The sequence below is a fragment of the Macrobrachium rosenbergii genome, chromosome 51, assembly GCF_040412425.1.
Source record: "Macrobrachium rosenbergii isolate ZJJX-2024 chromosome 51, ASM4041242v1, whole genome shotgun sequence".
Taxonomy (NCBI): domain Eukaryota; kingdom Metazoa; phylum Arthropoda; class Malacostraca; order Decapoda; family Palaemonidae; genus Macrobrachium; species Macrobrachium rosenbergii.
Genome location: NC_089791.1, coordinates 26,859,993 through 26,882,221, shown reverse-complemented (window position 1 = coordinate 26,882,221; position 22,229 = coordinate 26,859,993). Strand labels below are relative to the sequence as shown.

The 22,229-nt window shown below is 35.7% G+C and overlaps 1 protein-coding gene across 6 annotated transcripts in view; it reads left to right on the top strand.

Moving 5' to 3' along the window:
* LOC136833233 (DBH-like monooxygenase protein 1) overlaps positions 1–22,229 on the top strand; it is a 1,137,248-nt gene that overhangs the window by 1,099,724 nt on the left and 15,295 nt on the right. For all 6 annotated transcript variants that reach the window (XM_067095113.1, XM_067095112.1, XM_067095111.1 and 3 more), the window contains 3 exons: positions 1,575–1,778; positions 12,493–12,652; positions 14,999–15,118. In XM_067095113.1, the coding sequence (XP_066951214.1) occupies positions 1,575–1,778; positions 12,493–12,652; positions 14,999–15,118 (484 nt within the window). The remainder of the gene's footprint in view (positions 1–1,574; positions 1,779–12,492; positions 12,653–14,998; positions 15,119–22,229) is intronic.

Genomic DNA, 22,229 nt, shown 5'->3' with positions numbered 1-22,229 from the left:
CGTCTTTGTGAAGTAAAATCATGTTATTTTTAATGTGAAGAGGAACAGTGTTGTTCTTCGTTTTCAAAGCTAATTATTTTCCAAGTGGCTAAAGAGAAAAAGTCATTGTAAAGTAATTTTGATAAATTCATAAGAAATTGTTTGTCATGATTTACTCTCTCTCTCTCTCTCTCTCTCTCTCTCTCTCTCTCTCTCTCTCTCTCTCTCTCTCTCGTGTATTAATATTGCCTCATAATTTTTCGTCCTAGAATTCTTCAGTAAAACAAGGTTTTGCCGTTGTCCAGTGATTTATATCCAGCTCTTTCGTCAGTATAAACCAAAAACGATTTACATAAGCATGTGCAGCTTGATAAACTTTCTCCTTGATGAAAATTTCTCAATTTTAAATATATCTTTTATGATGTATCGGCGGCATACACAATGGCGGTTTTCCTTTCCGTTAAATTTTTGCCATTGTGATTCTTAACTTTTCATTCACTTTCGTTTCCACCTGTTTGAGCGTTAGGTTTTTCGAAAAGTATCTTTTTTTTTTTCAAAATTGTTTCGTCAGGATTATGGAAAAAATAATTTACTTATTTAACAGCACCAATTTTAATCATGATTCTGTTACGTTTCAAGTTAAAGACGGACTTTTCGCCCTTGTATCTTGATTTCATGTTACGTATTTAAGAGTTTATCAGTATTTACTATGAAACAAGGCGACCCTGTAACGAGGTTATAATATCGAGAATTAGAAGCCACAGTAACGTTTAAAATATTTATGTATAGACTTAAAAACTCTGTACATAAATATTTTTAACACTACTATTTTTAACACTACTGTGGCTTTTAATTCTCAGTATTTACTATGATGTTTATGTTATTTCACAACATCCAAATGTTTTTGTACATTGTTAACTTATAAATATGCCGTTTATTCATTTGGACTTGATACAGTTGTATTTAGTTTTTCCTAAATATATCATCCTTAATTATTATTCTGATATCTTTTTACTAATACTCATTCAACGCTGTATAAACATATTTTTGCCAGTCAGAATTCCACCAAAAATTTGCATATTGAAAGCAAAACGTTTTTCAATTTCCTACGTAACATTTCACCAAAGTAAACCTATCCCGTAGTGGAGTAGTGCCGCCAGTGCACCTCATGCGGTGTACTGTAGGTATTACTTAAGGTTCTTTGCAGGCGTGCCTTTGGCCCCTAGCTGCAACCCCTTTCATTCCTTTTACTGTACCTCCTTTAATATTCACTTTCTTCCATCTTACTTTCCACCCTCTCCTAACAATTGATCCATGGTGCAACTGCTTTGAGGTTTTCCTCCTGTTACACCTTTCAAACCTCTTACTATCAATTTCCGTTTCAGTGCTGAATGACCTCATAGGTCCCAGACCAAAATTCTATATTCAGGTCAGGTCAGCTTAAACCAAACCTAACCCCTGTTACACCTTTCAAACCTTTTACTGTCAATTTCCGTTTCAGTGCTGAATGACCTCGTAGGTCCCAGCCCAAAATTCTATATTCAGGTCAGTTTAAACTAAGCGTAAATGATATCCTCCTTCTCTTTCCTCGCCAGTACGAGCCAGTGTTCAATCCCGAGGGCAACGAGCGTTACCTCCACCACATGATCGTGTACGAGTGTACGGATTTCAGTCCGGAGCTCGAGGTGGCCTTCGAGGAGCTGTCGGAGAGGCCAGGGCACGAGTGCCACCAGCAGAACATGACTCAGCTCATCTATACCTGCAACCACGTGGTGGTTGCGTGGGCCGTTGGATCTGAGGTGAGTGTCGCATTGTTATTGTTTTTATTATTATCTTTATTGTTTTTTTTGTTTTGTTTTGTTATTCTTGGGTCAGGACGAAGTCGTTGGATCAAGATGGCGTTCTTCTTATTTGATGTAAGTATTCGTATGCCCAGCAAAGAACATTATTATTATTATTATTATTATTATTATTATTATTATTATTATTATTATTATTATTATTATTATTATTATTATTCAGAAGATGAAACCTATTCATATGGAACAAGGCCACCAAAGGGGCCATTAATTTGAAATGCAAGTTCCAAAGAATGTGGTGTTCATTCGAAAGCAGCGACAGAAGGTAATGGGAAATACAGAAAGACGTCAGTTATTAGAAAAAACAGATGAATTCACAAATTAATAACTAAATAGAAATGTAAGTAAAATATTAAAATGCAAGTTGAACTGTATTAGGGTAGTAATGCATTACACATATTCCCTTTTTCGAGTGGAAATATATTTTGTTAAAAATTGGTCGGCTTCATAGATGGGATGTATAATATTCAATGGGCACTTCATTTTTTTTTATTGGCCTCTACCGATAGCCAGTGGAACGAGTATCGTTATGCCCTTAACTTGCCCAGGCATGAAGAAAGTAGGTAAATAAGTGCATGTGTAACATCCACTAATTCTCCTTTTGCCATTATGGTGTTTGGAATTCAAGTACAGTCGAAAGTTAAAAGATAGATAGTGAAATAATATTGCAGTAATAAATGCAAATCTTAAAATGTTTAAAATTGTGATTACGCTTAACAGATCACGGTGTGAGCTTTGTAACATAAAAATAGATAAATGCACAAAATATCTTTTTCGTTGCTTATGTTTTTAACTTCGATGAATTTCATCCTGGAATTGTATGTTAGTAATGGATTACTTAAATTGTAAATAATGTTTAAAAGATTTAATCTTTGTTAATGTGACAGTATCTTGCAAAATCAACACGTGTCAGCAAAGACATACGCAATGCAGTGAGCTTTAAAACTTATTATTTTAATGTGTAGATCGAACATTTATGTGATATTGGCATAACATTATGGTTTAATGTTGAATGACATGTTCATGGTTTATTGTTTAATGATATATATTCATGGAGGTCGTAAATTCGTTTCAAGCACCACTTAGGTTTTCTTGTCCCGAAGAAACTGCTGTGATTGATGTTCTTGAGTGTATGCCCAGAATAAATATTCAGCACGAATCGTAAATATTCAGTAGTTTAAGTTTATGTGAGTGAATGTGCGTGAGGAATACCGCAGCCCAGTATATTAGATCCATGAAACTCTACGGTAATTGCTACCCTGATTTCATTTCTTGAACTCTTGATGGTTTTTGTAAGTTATATAATTTATATATACATATTGTCTTTTTCAAATGCATTTGTTTGACGTTGCAGTTTGCTTTAAATTGAACACTCCAGCAGCATTAATTTTCCAGTGATAATTAAGTCTATTCGCTAGAGAGCACTTTTTTCAGAAGGTTAAAACAAACAAATTTAGTAAACTGCTCGTACTTTGTTATTAAGTAGTGATTTAACTGATAACTTTTTTGATAAATAGCTTATGATATTTACACACGAACAATTGACATAATACGTTAGTTTTGTATAATTCTTAAGTACTTAATATTGTAGAATTGAAAAAAGAACTCATAGAATGCTGTATTTCATAAACTAAACTAATTATAGCTCCGTCACTCAGACTTAACATATTTAGTTAATCATCAGTTAAATTTACATTTTAGAACCTGCTTTTTTTATTTTAAGTACGTAAGATTTGTGTTGATTAATAACCACTTCTTTAAACACCTGGTGGTAATGGAACCAAATGGTTTTAGTAAGTAAAGTACAGTGCTATTTTGAACTTAATGAGTAGTTTTGGCAATACTTTGCATGATTACACTTTGTGAATGTATGGCGACAAGATCATCTAATCCTGGGACTTCAAAAAATGAACTACAAGTTTTATCGTTTACTAATTATAAATGTTTAACTCAGTTCAAGCCATTATAAGACGTTGTGCGGTACACTTAAAAACATGGATAAAAAGATAGCTTTTTGAGAGTAAAATCTTTGATTTCCTGAGACACCTAGCGACGCGGATATTAAATGCCAAAAGCAGAATTGTATGGATGACTTGAATTAATGTCGTGATGACTATTATTTTTGGTTAATATTAATTTCTGAGCAGGATGGTTTTAAGGTACTGGACATTGTAGATGCAATTCCCCCTCAGAGTCATTTTTCATATAACCAGTAGTCCATCGGAAAAGGATGTGAAACACGTACCACATTACCAGACTTAGGGAATAACGTCACCCGCATACCATAATTGCGCACAAACACCTTTTTAGTAAATTGCCGACCATCTACTTTGCCGAGTTCACAAACGCCTTTGAAGCATGTGCAAGAATTTCACAAGGTGAGATACCAGGTCCTGATTGAGGTGTGCGAAAATCTCTGAAAAACTGTAATCGCTCTTGATTATCGGATTATCGGCCACTGCGAAGGAACGATTACATTCTTTATGAAGTCTCATTTGACAAGTTTACGTTTAAGTATTTTGTCAAAGTCCGCGAGAATACCCTCTCTATAAATCTGGCATGAAAATGCATGTTATTGGCTTAATGGCCGTCTCAGCACATATTAGCCAGCTCTAAACTTTGTAAACACGGCAATTTCACTGAGAATTTATAGTTGTTATCTTGACTTTGATAGCCGAGCTTCGAGCGACTACGTATATATAGATTTGGCATGTTAGAACCGCTAGTTAGATATAGCGTGTTATAGGAAGTTTTGTTATGCAAATGCGTTTTTTACTCCGTCTCTGAATTATTTATTTTCTAGGTTACACGTAATTGATTTTTTCCCAGAAAGTTTTAAGTAAACCACGAAAATGTGTGATTTTATAAAATCCTAGATAATACTCTAGGAGACACTTTAACATGGTATTCGAGCATTTAGCAGATTTACATTTACGCATGCGCGCAATAACGTCTGGTCAATTGACAAGTTTTATTTTGCGTGTTTGGTAATCCTAGTTTTTTTTTTGCAGTTATGCAGTTATGAATAACGCATTCTTTTCCCACCATAATTTGCCTGCAAGCCGCTCGCTTGAATACAAAGGGCTGAGCTCTCCCCCTCTCTCTCTCTCTCTCTCTCTCTCTCTCTCTCTCTCTCTCTCTCTCTCTCTCAGTTCTTGATTTATATTGGGCCAATGATAGATACTATAGCTTAATTCTTATTTCATGCTGATTTTGTTTAACCAATTCGTCACCGTAAAATATGGCATTATATTATTGTCTTTTTAGTTGATATATTATATATATTATTGTAGGAGGGTCGATATAGAGGTGGGATGAATATATGATTTATATGGTATGTCTTTATTTGCCATTTCCCTTTTTGTGTGTGAATTTTTTTTTTTTTTACTAATTGTAGTCTTCGCTTCTACAATTTTCTCCATATTCGTAACAACGTCTATCTTATACCATTGCTTGCTGAATATTTTAATATTCTCTCTTCACTCTTCTTTATTTACACCTCTCCGTCGTTCTGTGTTATTCTTGCGTGCTGTATTTATGATTCGGATGTTTACCAATCTACACCTTTCCTTCTTTTAGTTCCCTTTTGCATCTGTCCTTTATTACTCATTCCCCCTCTCTCCTGGCTTTGCTTCATCCTTCACTCCTGAGCCTTATTTTTCTCTCTGATCTCCTTCCCTGACCTTCCCCCGAATCTTCATATTCCCTCGTGTGTCTTTTTTTTTTTGTTTTTTTTTTATTTCCTCGATTATTCTCCTCCTTCAGGTAACGTTCCCCTCTCTCTCTCTCTCTCTCTCTCTCTCTCTCTCTCTCTCTCTCTCTCTCTCTCTCTCTCTCTTCCCATCCACTTAACAAATTCATAGTGCATTAAGTCAGTTATTGAGAGCTTTCTTGGGAGGGTCTGCGCACGTCTGCGAGAGAGAGAGAGAGAGAGAGAGAAAGAGAGAGAGAGAGTTGACGTTGACACAGGAGAATATCTTGTCATGCACTTTGCTGCTGTATCTCTCTCTCTCTCTCTCTCTCTCTCTCTCTCTCTCTCTCTCTCTCTCTCTCTCTCTCTCTCTCTCTAATACGTAAGCCCAGGGCGCAGCATAGTTAAGTGTTCTTGTGTTAATTTATTCACAAACGAATTAAGTCTGCACGCACGTGCGCGCGCACACAAATACATGAAAGTTGAGACATTATTTAGGCAAATGCTGCTAATATAGATATATCCGAAGTTTATATTTGAGCAGTATATATATATATATATATATATATATATATATATATATATATATATATATATATATATATATATATATATATACATACACACACACACAAACAAAGAGAAGAGATCTAAAATAGATAATTTTAATGACATAAGCTGAGAAGCCTCAAGCCTGTGAAACGTCTGGCCCGAAACTCGGAACACACTGCAAGTGAGAACTTTATTCGAAGTCGATGTCGAGTAACTTTATTTAGACGCTTCGACTGTCACTGTCTGTCGGACGGGATCTCTCTCTCTCTCTCTCTCTCTCTCTCTCTCTCTCTCTCTCTCTCTCTCTCTCAAGCGGAGTCTCTCAAGAATGTTGCCGTCAACTGGGACTTCCCTCCTCCTCCTCTCCTTCCCTCCCCCCATCCACTTTTTCGGAATCGGGCTTGCGCGCGTGCATGCAGAAATAGACGTAAAAGATTTTACTTTTCGTCTTGTCTTTGAAGATGGAAAATGCGGAATCAGCCTGAGTTCTTAAAAGAGAATTAATTTGTTTTAGAAGGAATGAAACGTTTTAATAATTTGCATGTACAGTGCCGTCGTATATTTCCTCACAATTTATATATAGGAAATATATTTTTAATATTTTCACATTAAGTACCAAGGTAAAAAAAAAAAATACTTGGTATAACATCTTGAGTAATTTATTATAATCTTCATAAATGAGGATGTGATACGACCGGGCTTTTAACTTGCGTTTAACCGAAGCTGGAAATTATGCATGACTCTTAACTTTTAGGTCAATCAACCTTTCACTAACCACAAACCCCTAAAATTGTGCTATCCTCACACACGTTGCTTTTAATGATTCAACTTGAAATTCCCGGATCATTTCGTTATTTAGTGAATCAATTTCAAACTTAACTCATTAACTTTTCAACATATCAATTTAACTTTGTCAATTCCAAATGCACTGACGCGTTGATTGGTCTGTTTAGATATTTATTTACTCTTCATCTTTTACTTTTAAATTTTCAAACAAAAATGGGATTCCATGTGGTTTACACTGAACATAATTATGAAAAAAGTTATTTAAAAATATTTAATTAAGACTAAACTCATATAGTGTATGAATAGGATTATTAGATTTATTAAAACTAATGGGTATTTTTAAGGTATTATTCTTACTCCTTTTAGCAGTTTAACCTATTCTTGTCACCATTTCCCGTACCTCCATCTTTTCGTCCCCGTAGGGGGTTAGTGCCGTCAGTGCACCTCATGCAGTGCCCTGTAGGCATTACTTAAGGTTATTTGCAGCGTCCCTTCGGCCCCTAGCTGCAACCCCTTTCATTCCTTTTACTGTACCTCCGTTCATATTCTCTTTCTTCCATCTTACTTTCCACCCTCTCCTAACAATTTTTTCATAGCGCAACTGCGAGGTTTTTCCCGTTACACCTTTCAAACTATTTTGAATTTTCCTTTCAGCGCTGAATGACCTCATAGGTCCCATTCCATTCCATTTTTTCGTTAAAAAAATGTCTGACAGAGAATGACTCATCTACTGACTTTGTGTATTATGGTCGGCAAGAAAACTTATATTTGACGTGAGATTGATAGGTCGTATTGCAAGTCGAAGTCGAACAAAGAGTTAGATTTATTGACGAACGCAAAAGAATTCGTGGCGTGAATATCTAAGGCAAACTTTTTTAGTTCTACGACACGAACTCACGTTATTATTTTAAACTTATTCTGACGTTTGGTTTTTCGCTGACATTTCATTTACAAAAAAGAAGAGAAAAAAAGAGACGAGATATTTTGTGTCATGAAGTTAGCAATGAATCTGTTCTAGGATAGGATGGCTTTTGATGAGGAATTTTGTGGGTGCGCTCTGCGCGGTGGTGTTACTGATATTTGCTCCTATGCGCGCCCTCCTGCGCGTGTGTATATTTTATATATATACATACATATATATATATAATATATACATATACATAAATTTATATATGTATATATCAAAGAGCTGCATGTATAATGCAAATGCTGTACTGTATAATACAATATTTCTGCCCAGGAACGTAAAACTGAATTATATATATATATATATATATATATATATATATATATATATATATATATATATATATATATATATATATATATATATATGTAAGTATGTATGTGTGTGTGTGTGTGTGTGTGTGTGTGTGTGTGTGTGTGTGTGTGTGTGTGTGTGTGTAATTCAGTTTTACGTTCCTGGGCAGAAATATTGTATCATACAGCACAACATTTGCATTATACCGACAGCTCTCTAATGTAATTCCCCTTCCCCGACAACAAAAGACTTACATTTCTTTCCTCTCTTCTAGAATACTAGAAAACCCCCCATTTTATTTTTTATTCAGTCGAGATCCACTGACTTATTAGTAAGAGAACTTCCACGTCGGCAGCGTAAGTGTTTTGAAATTGCAAAATTGCCGTCATCGCTCATTCCTTATTTGGCCCTCTTTGGCCCGAAACAATCACGGCAATTTGTTTGTCGGAACAAGACAAGCTGATGACTTGATTTGGCACCGGAGCAACACTCACTAGTTATTGCATTTTCGCTGCTCTGGAGTGGATTCAAGGATTTCTCCTTTCCTGGAAATATTTGAGAAACGAACGTATGTATACATGGTGTGTGTATTTGATGGTATGTAATTTATACCACTATATATACACATGCATATGCATGCATATAATATACGTATACATAATATATATATATATATATATATATATATATATATATATATATATATATATATAGAGAGAGAGAGAGAGAGAGAGAGAGAGAGAGAGAGAGAGAGAGAGAGAGAGAGAGAGAGAGAGAGAGAGAGAGAGAGAGATCAAACAAGCATTAAGAGCAAAATAGCCAAAATAATATGAACACAGAGAGAGAGAGAGAGAGAGAGAGAGAGAGAGAGAGAGAGAGAGATCAAACAAGCATTAAGAGCAAAATAGCCAAAATAATATGAACACTTGAAGCCCAGAACCAGTGACCTTGTATAGATGTACATCTGCACATATACTCTCCCTACAATTTCACTTTATCTCTTTATCATTCAGAATATCAGTGAAAATCGGGAACAAATGAATAAGCCTTAAGAAGAGCCAGATGCAGTCTGATAAAAATGAAACGTAACATAAGAAGTGTATCTAGAGAGAGACTTTGTTGTGAAGTCATTTCTCCACCCTGCTCCCAAAATCTTCTGGCCTGGTTCCTAGCAAGCCCCCCCCCCCCCAAACCCCTTGTCATAACTAATAAACGCAACAAGTCTAATGATTACTAATATCCTGGCGTGATAGGTAAGGATGTTAGTTGAACGTGACCCTCCTGTTTGCTGCGCTGTCAATTGCTCGAACTTAGCACCGCAAGGGGAGGTATTGCATTGCGAACCTCGCCTGTTTTGAGTGCGTTTCAAGAAGGAAATATCCCTCAGGTGGTTTCATAAATTTTGGATAGCTTTCTCTTAGATAATTTTCTCGTTTTCTTTGGTGCATATTCCTGTACATTTATTGTGCTTCTTACTTATCTCTATTTATAGGGATTCTTCGAAGTATTGAATGTTGTAAATGTTATTTAAATTTATAAATAAGGTGAAAGGAAATTGTAGCTAACCGTTACATTTTAGAAGTGAAGGTCAGTGTAGTTTAGTTTAGTGGCAGAAAAAAACGGTTGAATCTGGTAACATAAGTTGTTAAAAATAAAGATACAAATGTTACATTATTCCCTGGTCGTTGATCCATGACCTTTTAGAGAGAGAGAGAGAGAGAGAGAGAGAGAGAGAGAGAGAGAGAGAGAGAGAGAGAGAGAGATTCTAAATGGCAGTCGAATAGTAAAACAGTTGAGAAAGAAAAATATTGCCCTGGATGGCTGTCGAATAGTTCATCAATAGACGAGATGTCACCTCAGCAGAAGTAGGAGAGTTTTCTGTGGATAGCTGTCGAACAGTAAATTATCAGAGACAGACAGAGGTAGTCCCGTGGGGAAGTCAATTACGGCAGTAATTTATCAACGACATCTTTCTCCGTGGCTCGTTTTTTTTCCACCTCACGAGGGTGTAACAGTTCATCCCACGAGACGACGAGTTTCCTCACCCCACTTGGTGGCACCTTTTTCGACAGACAATCTCCCCATATTTTCACTAATGGCCAAACACTTCAAGCAGCCTCATTCAAACACCCCAGAGCCCCTTCGGGCCCGACATGTTGAAGTGATTGGTGTTTCGTTGCTCGAATCTCTCTCTCTCTCTCTCTCTCTCTCTTTTTTTTTTTTTCAAAAAATTTTTTACACTTGACCAAATCTGACGCTTGTTTTCACCTCTTGACTTTTAACTTCTGTAAAGTTTTCTTTTGTGTTTTGTAGCTACTCTCTCTCTCTCTCTCTCTCTCTCTCTCTCTCTCTCTCTCTCTCTCTCTCTCTCTCTCTCTCTCCATTAACCTCCTGTTCCTAGCCACTAACATCGGCGAAATTGATTTTTAATCGATTATGTGGGGTTGTTGTCAGTTGTCTTCTAAAATAAGGCTAATTCATGTAAATATTGACCTTTCTAATTTTATAGCTCGCTCACTCTCTCTCTCTCTCTCTCTCTCTCTCTCTCTCTCTCTCTCTCTCTCTCTCTCTCTCTCTCTGTGGCTCAGACTCCTGTGGTGTCGTGACCTGACATCGAAAGTTTAATTCTTTTCCCCCTGTTTTTTATAAATTTGGTTATTTTGTCTTTTGTTAACAATATATTCGCATCACGAATCTCTCCTATCGTTCTTTCTCCCCAGGCCCTTTTTTATCGTTTGCATTCATGGTTTTATTGTTATTTTTCCATATCCGAGCTCCTGTCTTTTAAGCTATTCTTTTGCTTCCTCTCCCGTGTTTTTTTTTTCACTGCAGATATTTTTCCTCGACTTTTGTTAGCATTCAGCTTTTGTCTTCATCTTGTGTGTGTGTGTGTGTTTGCCCCGTGTCGATTTCTTTTCTTTTTTTGTCTGGCTCTTTATTCCTTCAACAGATCGTTTAATACCTTTTCTCGGCTCTCTCTCTCTCTCTCTCTCTCTCTCTCTCTCTCTCTCTCTCTCTCTCTCTCTGCACAATTTGAGCATGTAAAATAAAAACAAATCTGTTTATGAAATATAAAATGAAGTTCAGATCATCTATGGTGTACTGGAGACAGAAGGATATCGACAGAGGCATACGGGGAGAGAGAGAGAGAGAGAGAGAGAGAGAGAGAGAGAGAGAGAGAGAGAGAGAGAGATCACAATGACTTATTTTTTCTACCCTCGGCCTCCCTTCACTAGCGTTCATCCTCATCTCTGCTTCTCCCACCCTCACATCCCTCCTCCTCTTCCCTCCCCTCCCCTCCCCTCCCCTCCCCCACCTCCTCCCCTCCCGACCTCCCACCTCCTGAAAAAGATAGGGGAAAAAATGGGTCTGGGAGAAAAAAGAAGGAATATCCCATTCCGATTCGGAACTGACCATTCCTGGCTAAGGGATGAAGATTACACCCTCCCCACCCCTCCCTCCCCTCCCTTTCTGCTATCTACCCCTTACCTATCACTCCCTCCTGCTCCCTTCTTGGTTTTTTCTCCTGTCCCTCTGGTTTTTGTTGTACGGTCACTCTTCCTTTTCCCTTGCAGCGTGATATTTCAGGCATGGCCGGATTTAATAAGTGAAAAGCATTGAAAATGCAGCGTGGATTCTGCACCGTCTGGTTGAAATTTCAGAAATAAACTTCTGGTATTAAAAAAGAGAAAAACATTCAAGATGTGTGAACAAAAATATTTTTTTCTTCCGCTTTGATCTTTCAGGGATGAATCCGGAGTATATTTAAAATCACAGCAGTGTACAGAAGTGTTGAATTTGGGTGCAGTGAACTGACAGCTTAGGAAAATATTGAAACACTGTTAAGTCTGGTTAATTTAGAAGTTTTTGTTAATCTGTCATTCATGAAAAGTCGAATATCATAAGGGAAAGCCTGGGTTTGGTATTGAAAATTCTGATTGAACGTGGTTGATCTATTCCAGTGACATTTATGTGAAGTTATATTTGAAACTTCTGAGTATATCATATCTGCAATGCGACGATTTCTTTATAAGATTTGTTGCTGGACTAGTTTCTAATTTTTTGGGGAGTGTTTTTAAAGTTTTCATGCCATTTTTTACTTGAAGTTATATATTTTTCGTATCTACAATTTGAGGATTTCTTCATAAGATTTCTTGCTGGTCTATCGTCTGTTTTGGATATGTTTTTTTTTTTAAGTTTTGATGCCATTTTTTCATTCATACACCGTAATTTACTATTTTCTCAGTTTTTGCCAACTGTCTCATCGACAAGGGATTAACACGACCTCCATTGAACGACGTAATATGTTTACGAACGTATATACGTACACTACTGAAACTATACACATTTGACTCTTCCCACAGGGCCTGACCTTACCCTCGGAGGCTGGATACCCACTGACGCCGAACGGTCCCAAGTACTACATGATGGAAGCCCACTACGACAACCCGGATGAACACAATTTCACCGATTACTCAGGGATTCGTATCATCTACACACCTGAGCTTCGGTTCTACGACGCTGGTAGGTCTCCGTCCATCTTGGATAGAGTTGTTGTACCTCGTAAAGGTTGTTTTTCTAGGTGTTGATACTCAGTTTGGTAGGTCTCCATCCTTTTTGGGTATGTTGTTGTACCTTATTCTAGAACTGTTGTTTTTCTGTGTATTAATACTTACATCTTCCTATGTCTTGTACGTTCTCGACCCTTTTGGGTCGTGTTGTTGTACCTTATATTGTAAACGTTGTTTTTTTATAAGTATTAGTACTAATTGACATCTTATATCTTGTTCTATGCGGGAACGTTCTCGATCCTTTTGTACAGTTCGTTGTACTTTATTTTATAGACGCCGTTTTTCTAGGTGTTAATAGGCCACTTATTTACTTCCTATATCTTGTACGATGCTGGTGCGTTTTCGGTCCTTTTGGTAGTGTTGTTGTAATGCTGGCAGGTCTCCATCTTTTTTGGATAGTGTTGTTGTACCTTATATTACAACCGTTGTTTTTCTAGGTATTAATACTTGTTCACATGTTCCTTTTTCTTGTAATGTTTATACAGTAAACATACAGTAGATTGTGTCAACGCTTACATGCCTTGTTTCTAACTATTGGATTTTTTAAATAGATTATAACTATAGGTATTTACCCATGATAAATATAAACACTTGAATTTCTGTTTTATGTCAATTTAAAATTAATAATAAAAGCCATTCGTTTTGAGATTTTAATGTTTCAGTTGTCAGTGCCACTTTATAGCTTTATATGTACATTAAATTCATTGATATTATAGTTGAAATAAAATCCAAACGCTCTCTCTCTCTCTCTCTCTCTCTCTCTCTCTCTCTCTCTCTCTCTCTCTCTCTCTCTCTCTCTCTGTGGCTCAAGTCATTTTACTATTTTTTTCCTCATATTTTAGCAAAGTAACCGTCTCTTGAAGTTGTAATTTATTAAAAATTGATTTCCATTGAAAGTGTAAATTACATTTTTCTCTTAATCCAAAATGTGTAAACGTCATTCATCGAAACTCGATGCAAAACAGCGTTATTTTTTACTGAAAGCCATATTACTGTATTTGCAAATTATTGCATTAACTGGAGTTTTGGGAACTAACTCGTACATTTTACGTCACACGTAAAAAGCATCACTGTACATAGAAATTTTCCCTGAAACGCAGAGCCGACCAGAAAAAGTTTCCTCGAAAGACAGAACCGCTGAAGGAAAATCTGAAGAAATACAGTTTGTACAAATTTACAGAATATTTTAAGCCCCAAAAAAAAAAAAAAAAAAAAAAAAAAAAAAAACTAAAACCACAAAGTGCAATTTTCTGAAAAGCTGTGGGACGACTCGGGGTAATTATCTGTAATTATCTGTAAAATTATATAATCGCCTAGAGAAATTTTCTGTAAAATGACTAAACTGCTCAGGAAATATTATGTAAAATAACTGAACTGCTCATGGAAATTTCCTGTAAAAAAAAAAAATAAAAACAGATCTCGAGGAAATGCTCTGTATATGAAAAGACAGAACCCCTCCGGGAAATTCATCTGTATTAAGGACAGAACCGTTCTAGAAAATCTTCCTCAGAACTGAGAACCGTTCAGGGAAATATTCCTTTAAAAGAGGAGAGCCACTCTGGTAATCTTTTTCCATTAATAAACGAGGGATTTTTATGATAGTGTTTACCTTCGTAGAGTAGGATTACCGGAAGACTACAAGCCCCTCCTCCTCCTCCTCCTCCTCCTCCTCCTCCTCCTCCTCCTCCTCCTCCTCCTCCTCCTCCTCCTCCTCCTCCTCCTCCCCTGTAAATTAATATAAGGCGCATAAAACACTGCCCTAATCTAACCACAAAGTCTACCCATTTATTATTTTTTCTCCTCTATGAAAATTAGGATGCTCGTTATGTACTACATAATTTCTCTTCGTTTTTTATTTCTGCTGTAATATCGTACCTATTACTGTGATGACTGAAGATTGAGCCCACTCTTTAAGTTCCGTTAAATATTAAGAATTTTTTTAATATTTATCATGGGTTCCTTTAATGATATATGGTGCATACAGCAGAGGATATTATATTATATTTTTGTTATTACTGTTAATTAATGCCGAGTGTTGTAGATTATGTTAAAATTTATGTAGTTAGGGGCTTATATTCACTTATTCTGAAAATACACATTGAATACACACTTTGAATACAGTGCTGACCCTTCACAAGCATTTAGTACAAGTAACGCTACTCACTACCTATCTCATCTCAGGTGTGCTTTTTACTTTACAATGGAAAATCGTCTGTAATTATTAACAGTACAGACAGGTAGTACGCAACTTGTGCGTAGTATGTTTCGTATTCTGATCCTAATTTTTCTCTTCAAACAGGAGTCATGAGCATCGGTCTGGACCCCAGCTGGAAACATCAGATTCCTCCTCGGCAGAGGACCGTTTTATCTGAAGGCCACTGCGTTGGAGAATGCACGGAAGCCGCCCTGCCCCCGACAGGTGAGTGGGCCGTCAGGAAGGTGTGTGTTTAGTGTTGGAACGCTCAGGGTTGATGGCCAGGTGGTCAGAGTCACTGTTTATCTTTGATTCTGAACTAGGCTGTGGTTCGAATCCTGGCCTGTCGTGGGGGTTACTTATCAGTTATAATTTCCCCTTGAGGGCAAGTTATTCCTGAGGTATTGTGAATTTAGTTATTAAACGGTATTTGTGGGTTAATGGTTCCGAATATAAAAAAAGTAACGCTTTTATATGAAGACAGTTCATGTATATTTATATAATATTATATTATATATATTATATATATATCGTCATGATAACTCACATATATATATATATATATATATATATATATATATATATATATATATATATATATATATATATATGTTTGTATGTATGTATATATATATATATATATATATATATATATATATATATATATATATATATGTTTGTATGTATGTATATATATATATATATATATATATATATATATATATATATATATATATATATATATATATATATATATATATATATATATATATATATATATTCATAATAACTGTCATATATAGATAGATAGATAGACAGACAGATGAATAGATATTACAATTTAGTAGAAACAACATCTCTAGCAAGATAAAAGGGCGTCGATTTTTATCAGTGTCTTTGTGCTTATTCTGGGATAAAGGTTACACGCGAGATACGAAAGAGACGTTCTTCCTGAACCTTAAAGCACACAACCTTCTATTATTTGTGTATTTTTCTTTTATTTATAAAGTACTAACACCCGAGGAAACAGAACAAACAAAAAGAGATTCGGGGGGGATATCAAGGCAGGAAGATGACAAGCGTGAGATGAATCGCAGCTGTTTTCGTCTGCGCAGTGTGATGCTTTTTCCTTTGTATTTTCTTCTTCTTCTTCTTCTTCTTCTTCTTCTTCTTACACTGTTCTTAGTCGTATTAACCTGGACTTTTATTTTGATTGCTAGGACGTTGCAAGTGTTATTAAATATAACTAAGTTAAACCAAGTTATCTGAAATAAACTTTCGTATTTGAATCAAGTTTTCTTGAATATAAGTGGGTTAAACCAAGTGTTCTTAAATATAACTAAGTTAAACCAAGTTTTCCTAAATATACTTTCTAGTTTCCTAGTTAAATGAAGTTTTCTTAAGTGAACTTTCCCGGTTAAACGAGTTTTCTGAAATAAACTTTCGTATTTAAATCAAGTTTTCTTAAATATAACTAGGTTAAACCAAGTTTTCTTAATTATAACTAGGTTAAACCAAATTTTCTTAAATAAACTTTCCTAGTTAAATGAAGATTTCTTGATTGAATAAACTTGCTCAATTAAACCGAGTTTTCTGGAATAAACTTTTCAATATAAACCAAGTTTTCTGAAATATACTTTCCAATTTAACCAAGTTTTCTGAAATAAACTTTCCAGTATAAACCAAGTTTCCTGAAATAAACTTTCCAATATAAACCACGTTTTCTGAAATAAACTCTTCCAATATAAACCAAGTTTTCTGAAATAAACTTTCCAGTATAAACCAAGTTTTCTGAAATAAACTTTCCTTGTCAAACCGAGTTTTCCGAAATAAACTTTCCTTGTCAAACCGAGTTTTCCTGAATAAAACTTCTCAGTAAAACCAAGTTTTCGCAAATTAACTCTCCGAGTCAAACCAAGTTTTCCTGTGTAAAACTTACCAGGAAAACCAATTTTCGCCAATAAAACTCCCAAGTTAAACCAAGTTTTATTTTTAGCATCAAGGGAAATCATCTGATTCAGAAATACGATTAGTAAATCATATTGTCCCACTGGGATTAGTAAACGATTAGTAAAGCATATGGTCCCATTGCGAGTTATTATTTTTCTGTTATTTACAGCTATCATTCCGTATTTATGCGAATTCTGCCTTTTTTTTTATAGCCATTTTTGCTCCATGAATAATTAAATTTTCTTAAATATATCGCCTCATTTTAGCTGTTACGAGTTCCCCGTGTCCCCGTCTTCTCCCGTGGGAATGCTGCCGAACTGAAATAATCAGGGATGCTGTCCCTTCACATTCATTAATGAAGGATGTATTCAGTGAATAATTAATGGACACCGAATATTTACGCAAATGGATATTTTAACTATATATATTTCATCGCTCCCGTCGCGAGCCACATTGAAAACTGAAGCAAATTTCTTCAAAAAAAACTTGCAGGGTGAAGTCAGGTGCTTAATCTTATATGATATATAGGATCAGAGTTGGGTTGAAGAAATAGATAAAAAAAAAATGGATAGCCTTATTTTGAGGTGATTTATGGAGAGAATTAGGAGATTGGGAAGGGGGGAGAGATTTTGAAAGAGATATATGGTGCTATGGCCACAGACAAGACTTTGTAAATACGGTGGAGGAAGGAAAACCCGTGCCTTCTCTCTCTCTCTCTCTCTCTCTCTCTCTCTCTCTCTCTCTCTCTCTCTCTCTCTCTCTCTCTCATCTTTCGTCTTGTGGGATGAAGGGGAAGAATAAAAAGAATAAAATAGGAATCTAAGATATACATTATTCTATGTTGTCTCTAAGTTGCTAGAGTTAAAACACTTGCCGAAATTCACACTTTAGTAAGTCATACTTTTGTTAACTGTTTATCACGTTATTTTTATTTCACTGTACTTGTTGTTTTCCTTAGAAAAAATTATACCGTAATTTTCATATGTGTAACTAATAATTAATAAGAACTTGTGTAATGTGGGTTTGGGTAAATTCGTTAAAAATATTCAAACGTTAATATAATGATGCACGTATGACAACTACATATATTAATATAGTCATGAAAGGCCTCAGTATTTAGTGTTATTTTTTCTCAGCCATTTATATATATATATATATATATATATATATATATATATATATATATATATATATATATACATATATATATATACATAGTATATATATATATATATATGTATATATATATACATATATATACATGTCTTGAGTTTACGACTTTGCGTCAGTGAACATAGTACGTGTGGGAATACAAGTATAAAAATGCATCATAAAAATGTATTCATGCAAATATGAAAACTGTTAGAAATAAAATGACGCGACTTCGGAGGGGAATAGGGAAACTTTGATAAATGATCGGAAGTCACTATGAAAAGGAAAATGATGAAGAGAGTTACGGGCTTGAAGAGAAAAGTTGAGAAGAAACTTCCAAATGACTGACATGACTGGTTTCGGTCCTTGAGAGAGAGAGAGAGAGAGAGAGAGAGAGAGAGAGAGAGAGAGAGAGAGAGAGAGAGAGAGAGAGACTTAGGTTTAGAATGAATGATTTGTCCATGCTATTGGGTGTTGTGCATGAGGCTCTTTTGAAAACTGAGAGAAAGAGGAAGAGAGAGACAGGTTTAGAATGAATGATTTGCGCATGCTAGTGGGTGTTGTACTTGAGACTCTTAAAAACTGAAAGAGAGAGAGAGAGAGAGAGAGAGAGAGAGAGAGAGAGAGAGAGAGAGAGAGAGAGAGAGAATGATATGCTTGTACCATTGGTTGCTTGAGACCTTGATGAAAATCTTGAGAGAGAGAGAGAGAGAGAGAGAGAGAGAGAGAGACAGAGAGAGAATGATATGCTTGTACCATTGGTTGCTTGAGACCTTGATGAAAATCTTGAGAGAGAGAGAGAGAGAGAGAGAGAGAGAGAGAGAGAGAGAGAGAGAGAGAGAGAGAGAGAGAGAGTTTTACTTTAGATCTGGTGTTTCAGCGACATGAGGGTTATATGTAAAACAAGTCTTTTTTTGACACTGAATACATTTTGAATATATAATTTTTAAGTAATATCTCTACTGTTAGAACTTACATTTCCCATTTCAAACAAAATGGGTGTACTATTTTCATCTTATAAATGCGAGGTGCTTGACATTAACTGCTGGTATGGTGTGATATTTGATTAAATACGAAGTTTTGAAAAAAAAATAGAAGTAAAACTGACTCTGTATAAAGCCTTTTCTCAATAATATCTGTCCCGTCTTTGTTTCTTGATATTAATTAAAGGTATTTGCCGATGCTCTTTCCGAAAAAAGACGATTATTTAAGCCGTGTTCTCAGGGGTGGGGAGAACATTGCAGTTCAATATTGCACGTTTTCTTATTAACAAAGAAACCTTTTTTTTTTTTTTTCTTGGAAGTGAGTACGGAGATTATCTCTCAATTTCGGTGTGTTCAGAAACCTCCAGAGATTTATTTATTCGTCTTTTTATATGTGGTTCTTAGAGATTCGATTAGATTCTCATGAAAAGTTAAACTTTAAACTTTTGTGATAAGGTTACAGCCAAGTTGTTCTCTCTCTCTCTCTCTCTCTCTCTCTCTCTCTCTCAGTTATTTCAGTCCTATTTTCTCGTCCTAAAAGAAAAGCAAGTCACTTATTTTACTCTCTCTCTCTCTCTCTCTCTTTCTCTCTTAATTATTTCAGTCCTATTTTCTCATCCGAAAAGAAAAGCAAGTCACTTATTTTACTCTCTCTCTCTCTCTCTCTCTCTCTCTCTCTCTCTCTCTCTCTCTCTCTCTCTCTCTCTCTCTTTCTCTCTTAATTATTTCAGTCCTATTTTCTCGTCCTACAAGAAAAGCAACAGTCACTTACTTTACCCTCTCTCTCTCGTAATTATTTCAGTCCTATTTTCTCGTCCTACAAGAAAAGCAACAGTCACTTATTGCACCTCTCTCTCTCTCTCTCTGGAACACGCACAGTCCACCATTTCTCTTCCCCTACCTGTTACGAATGTCTTTCTTCAACTCTCTCTTAGTTTCTAATAACAGATTCCCCTCTTCATTGTAAATTTGATGAAGCACGTCTTGGACAGATTTTCTATTTTCCCATTGCCAGGATTCTGAAGCGAAATCCTGTCAACATTTGCCAATATAGTTTCCAGAATTTTAAAGTCTGGAATCCCTTCTCCTCTCGCTTCTTACTATGCTACTGTGCACAGGTCACCCGTGTCTTGGAGTCCCCCTAAAATTTCACAACCATTCGATTTCGACTTTTTTTGCACGAATTGATATGTACTGTACGTCTGCTTTCAAGAGTAGATTTTGACTTTTGGTTCTGAATCTCTATTTTGACTAATGGCTTCGAGATTCGTTTTGACTTCGGTTTTAATATTGACGTTTACTTTTGATTGAGAGTTCTTCACTTGATCCATGTTGGTTCAAGATTCATTTTGACTTTGGTTTTTGCATTGACGTTTGCTGTTGATTGAGAGTTCTTCTTCGCTAATTTCATGCTGGTTGTGAAGAGTTTTGTAACGATGTCAAGTGGGTTGTGTAGAGTAGTTTTTATTTAAGGATTAACCATCCCTTTTTCAGAACCTAAATAAAATCCAAAGATAGTATCCTATCCTTCGGTGTGGCAAGAGACTAATCTTGGTTTTAGGAAGAATATTTGTACTCGCCTTGCAATCCATTTGTCAAGTGTAGAGCTATTCAAAAGAATAATTTCCTTTTCAAATCTAGATCAGGGACAAATATTTCAACATATTTTACACTTAAAAATGGAAAAGCTGTGAATGAAAACAGTAAGCTTATTTATTCACGAAGATATGTCCAAATATCTTGGACTAATATTACAGTATATGTATATGTATATATATATATATATATATATATATATATATATATATATATATATATATATATATATATATATATATATATATATATATTAACATTTCTGTAAAAGTTAAAAAGCTGTCGATTAAAATTTCAAGCTGCTTTATTCACGAATAATTGCAGAGCGAGTTTACCCTGACAGGACTGAGTCAGGAAAATTTCAGAATGAACTTCAGGGCCAGAAGGACATAGAATTGCGAGCCACTGAAATATCCCAAATTCTCAGATCCGACCAGGAAAGGTGGGCGAAGTGCCAGAGCAAAATTTAATGGGAATGGAAGATGCGAGAGAGAAAAAAAAAGGACAGAGAGAGAAAAAAAAAGACAGAAAAAAATAGATGAAATTCTGAGGAAAAATATACTACGACGAAAAATCAGGGGAGAGAGAGAGAGAGAGAGAGAGAGAGAGAGAGAGAGAGAGAGAGAGAGAGAGAGAGAGAGAGAGAGAGAGAGACCCCCTTCGTCGTCCAAACCTCCTCCAATATGGAGAGGTTACTGTCACCTCAACACACGCCAGAGGGATTTTGTGGGAGATCAGAGTAGATCAGGTGTATTTACGGTTTCGGGGGACGTGGGGTTGGAGGGGTGGGGTTATTTTGGGGGTGGGGAACAGGTTCAAGGCATATTTACCATATACGGAGAGAGAGAGAGAAAGAAGCAATACGATTTTGACAGGAACACTGGGCTTTTTTTTTTTTTTTTTTTTTTTTTTTTAGAAATACTTCTTGTAAGAAAAGCTTCATCTGAGAAGCACAGGAACGGAGACAAAATTGTTAGGTAAAAGAAGAATCTCATAAGAAAACTGTACGGAAAAAAAAAATATTCAAGAAAATCGGAAATCCGATTTTAGGAAAGATGAAAAAGAGAAAAATTGGAGGAAATGTAGAATCGAAAAGGAAAGAGTGGTAAGAAAGGAAAGTTATGTTATTTCTTACCATCGATATTTGGACATTTGCTTACGTGTGTTTACATGTATATTGAGATGCGTGTGGTTGTTAGTTTAATGTGAATTGTAAGTTTAGTATTACCAATTACTATATGAAATCAGGGCATTTATGGGTGTTTGAAAACAACTCTACGGTATTTGTTCATGCTATTTGGAAGATAATACTTGCCACTTATGTTTTAATTGAGGTTTTATATAGCTTTTAACAAATATGTTATTATTGACGTTAAACAAGGTAACGTGACAAACAGCTACGAACACTAAAATCTGCAGCTAAAAGAAAGCGGAAAAACGACAGGGTTACGAATTTCATTCTATCGTACAAGAAGACAGCAATAAATAAATAAATAAATAAATAAATATACCTTAGTTTAACCAGACCACTGAGCTGATTAACAGCTCTCCTAGGGCTGGCCCGAAGGATTAGACTTATTTTACGTGGCTAAGAACCAATTGGTTACCTAGCAACGGGACCTACGGCTTATTGTGGAATCAGAACCACATTATAC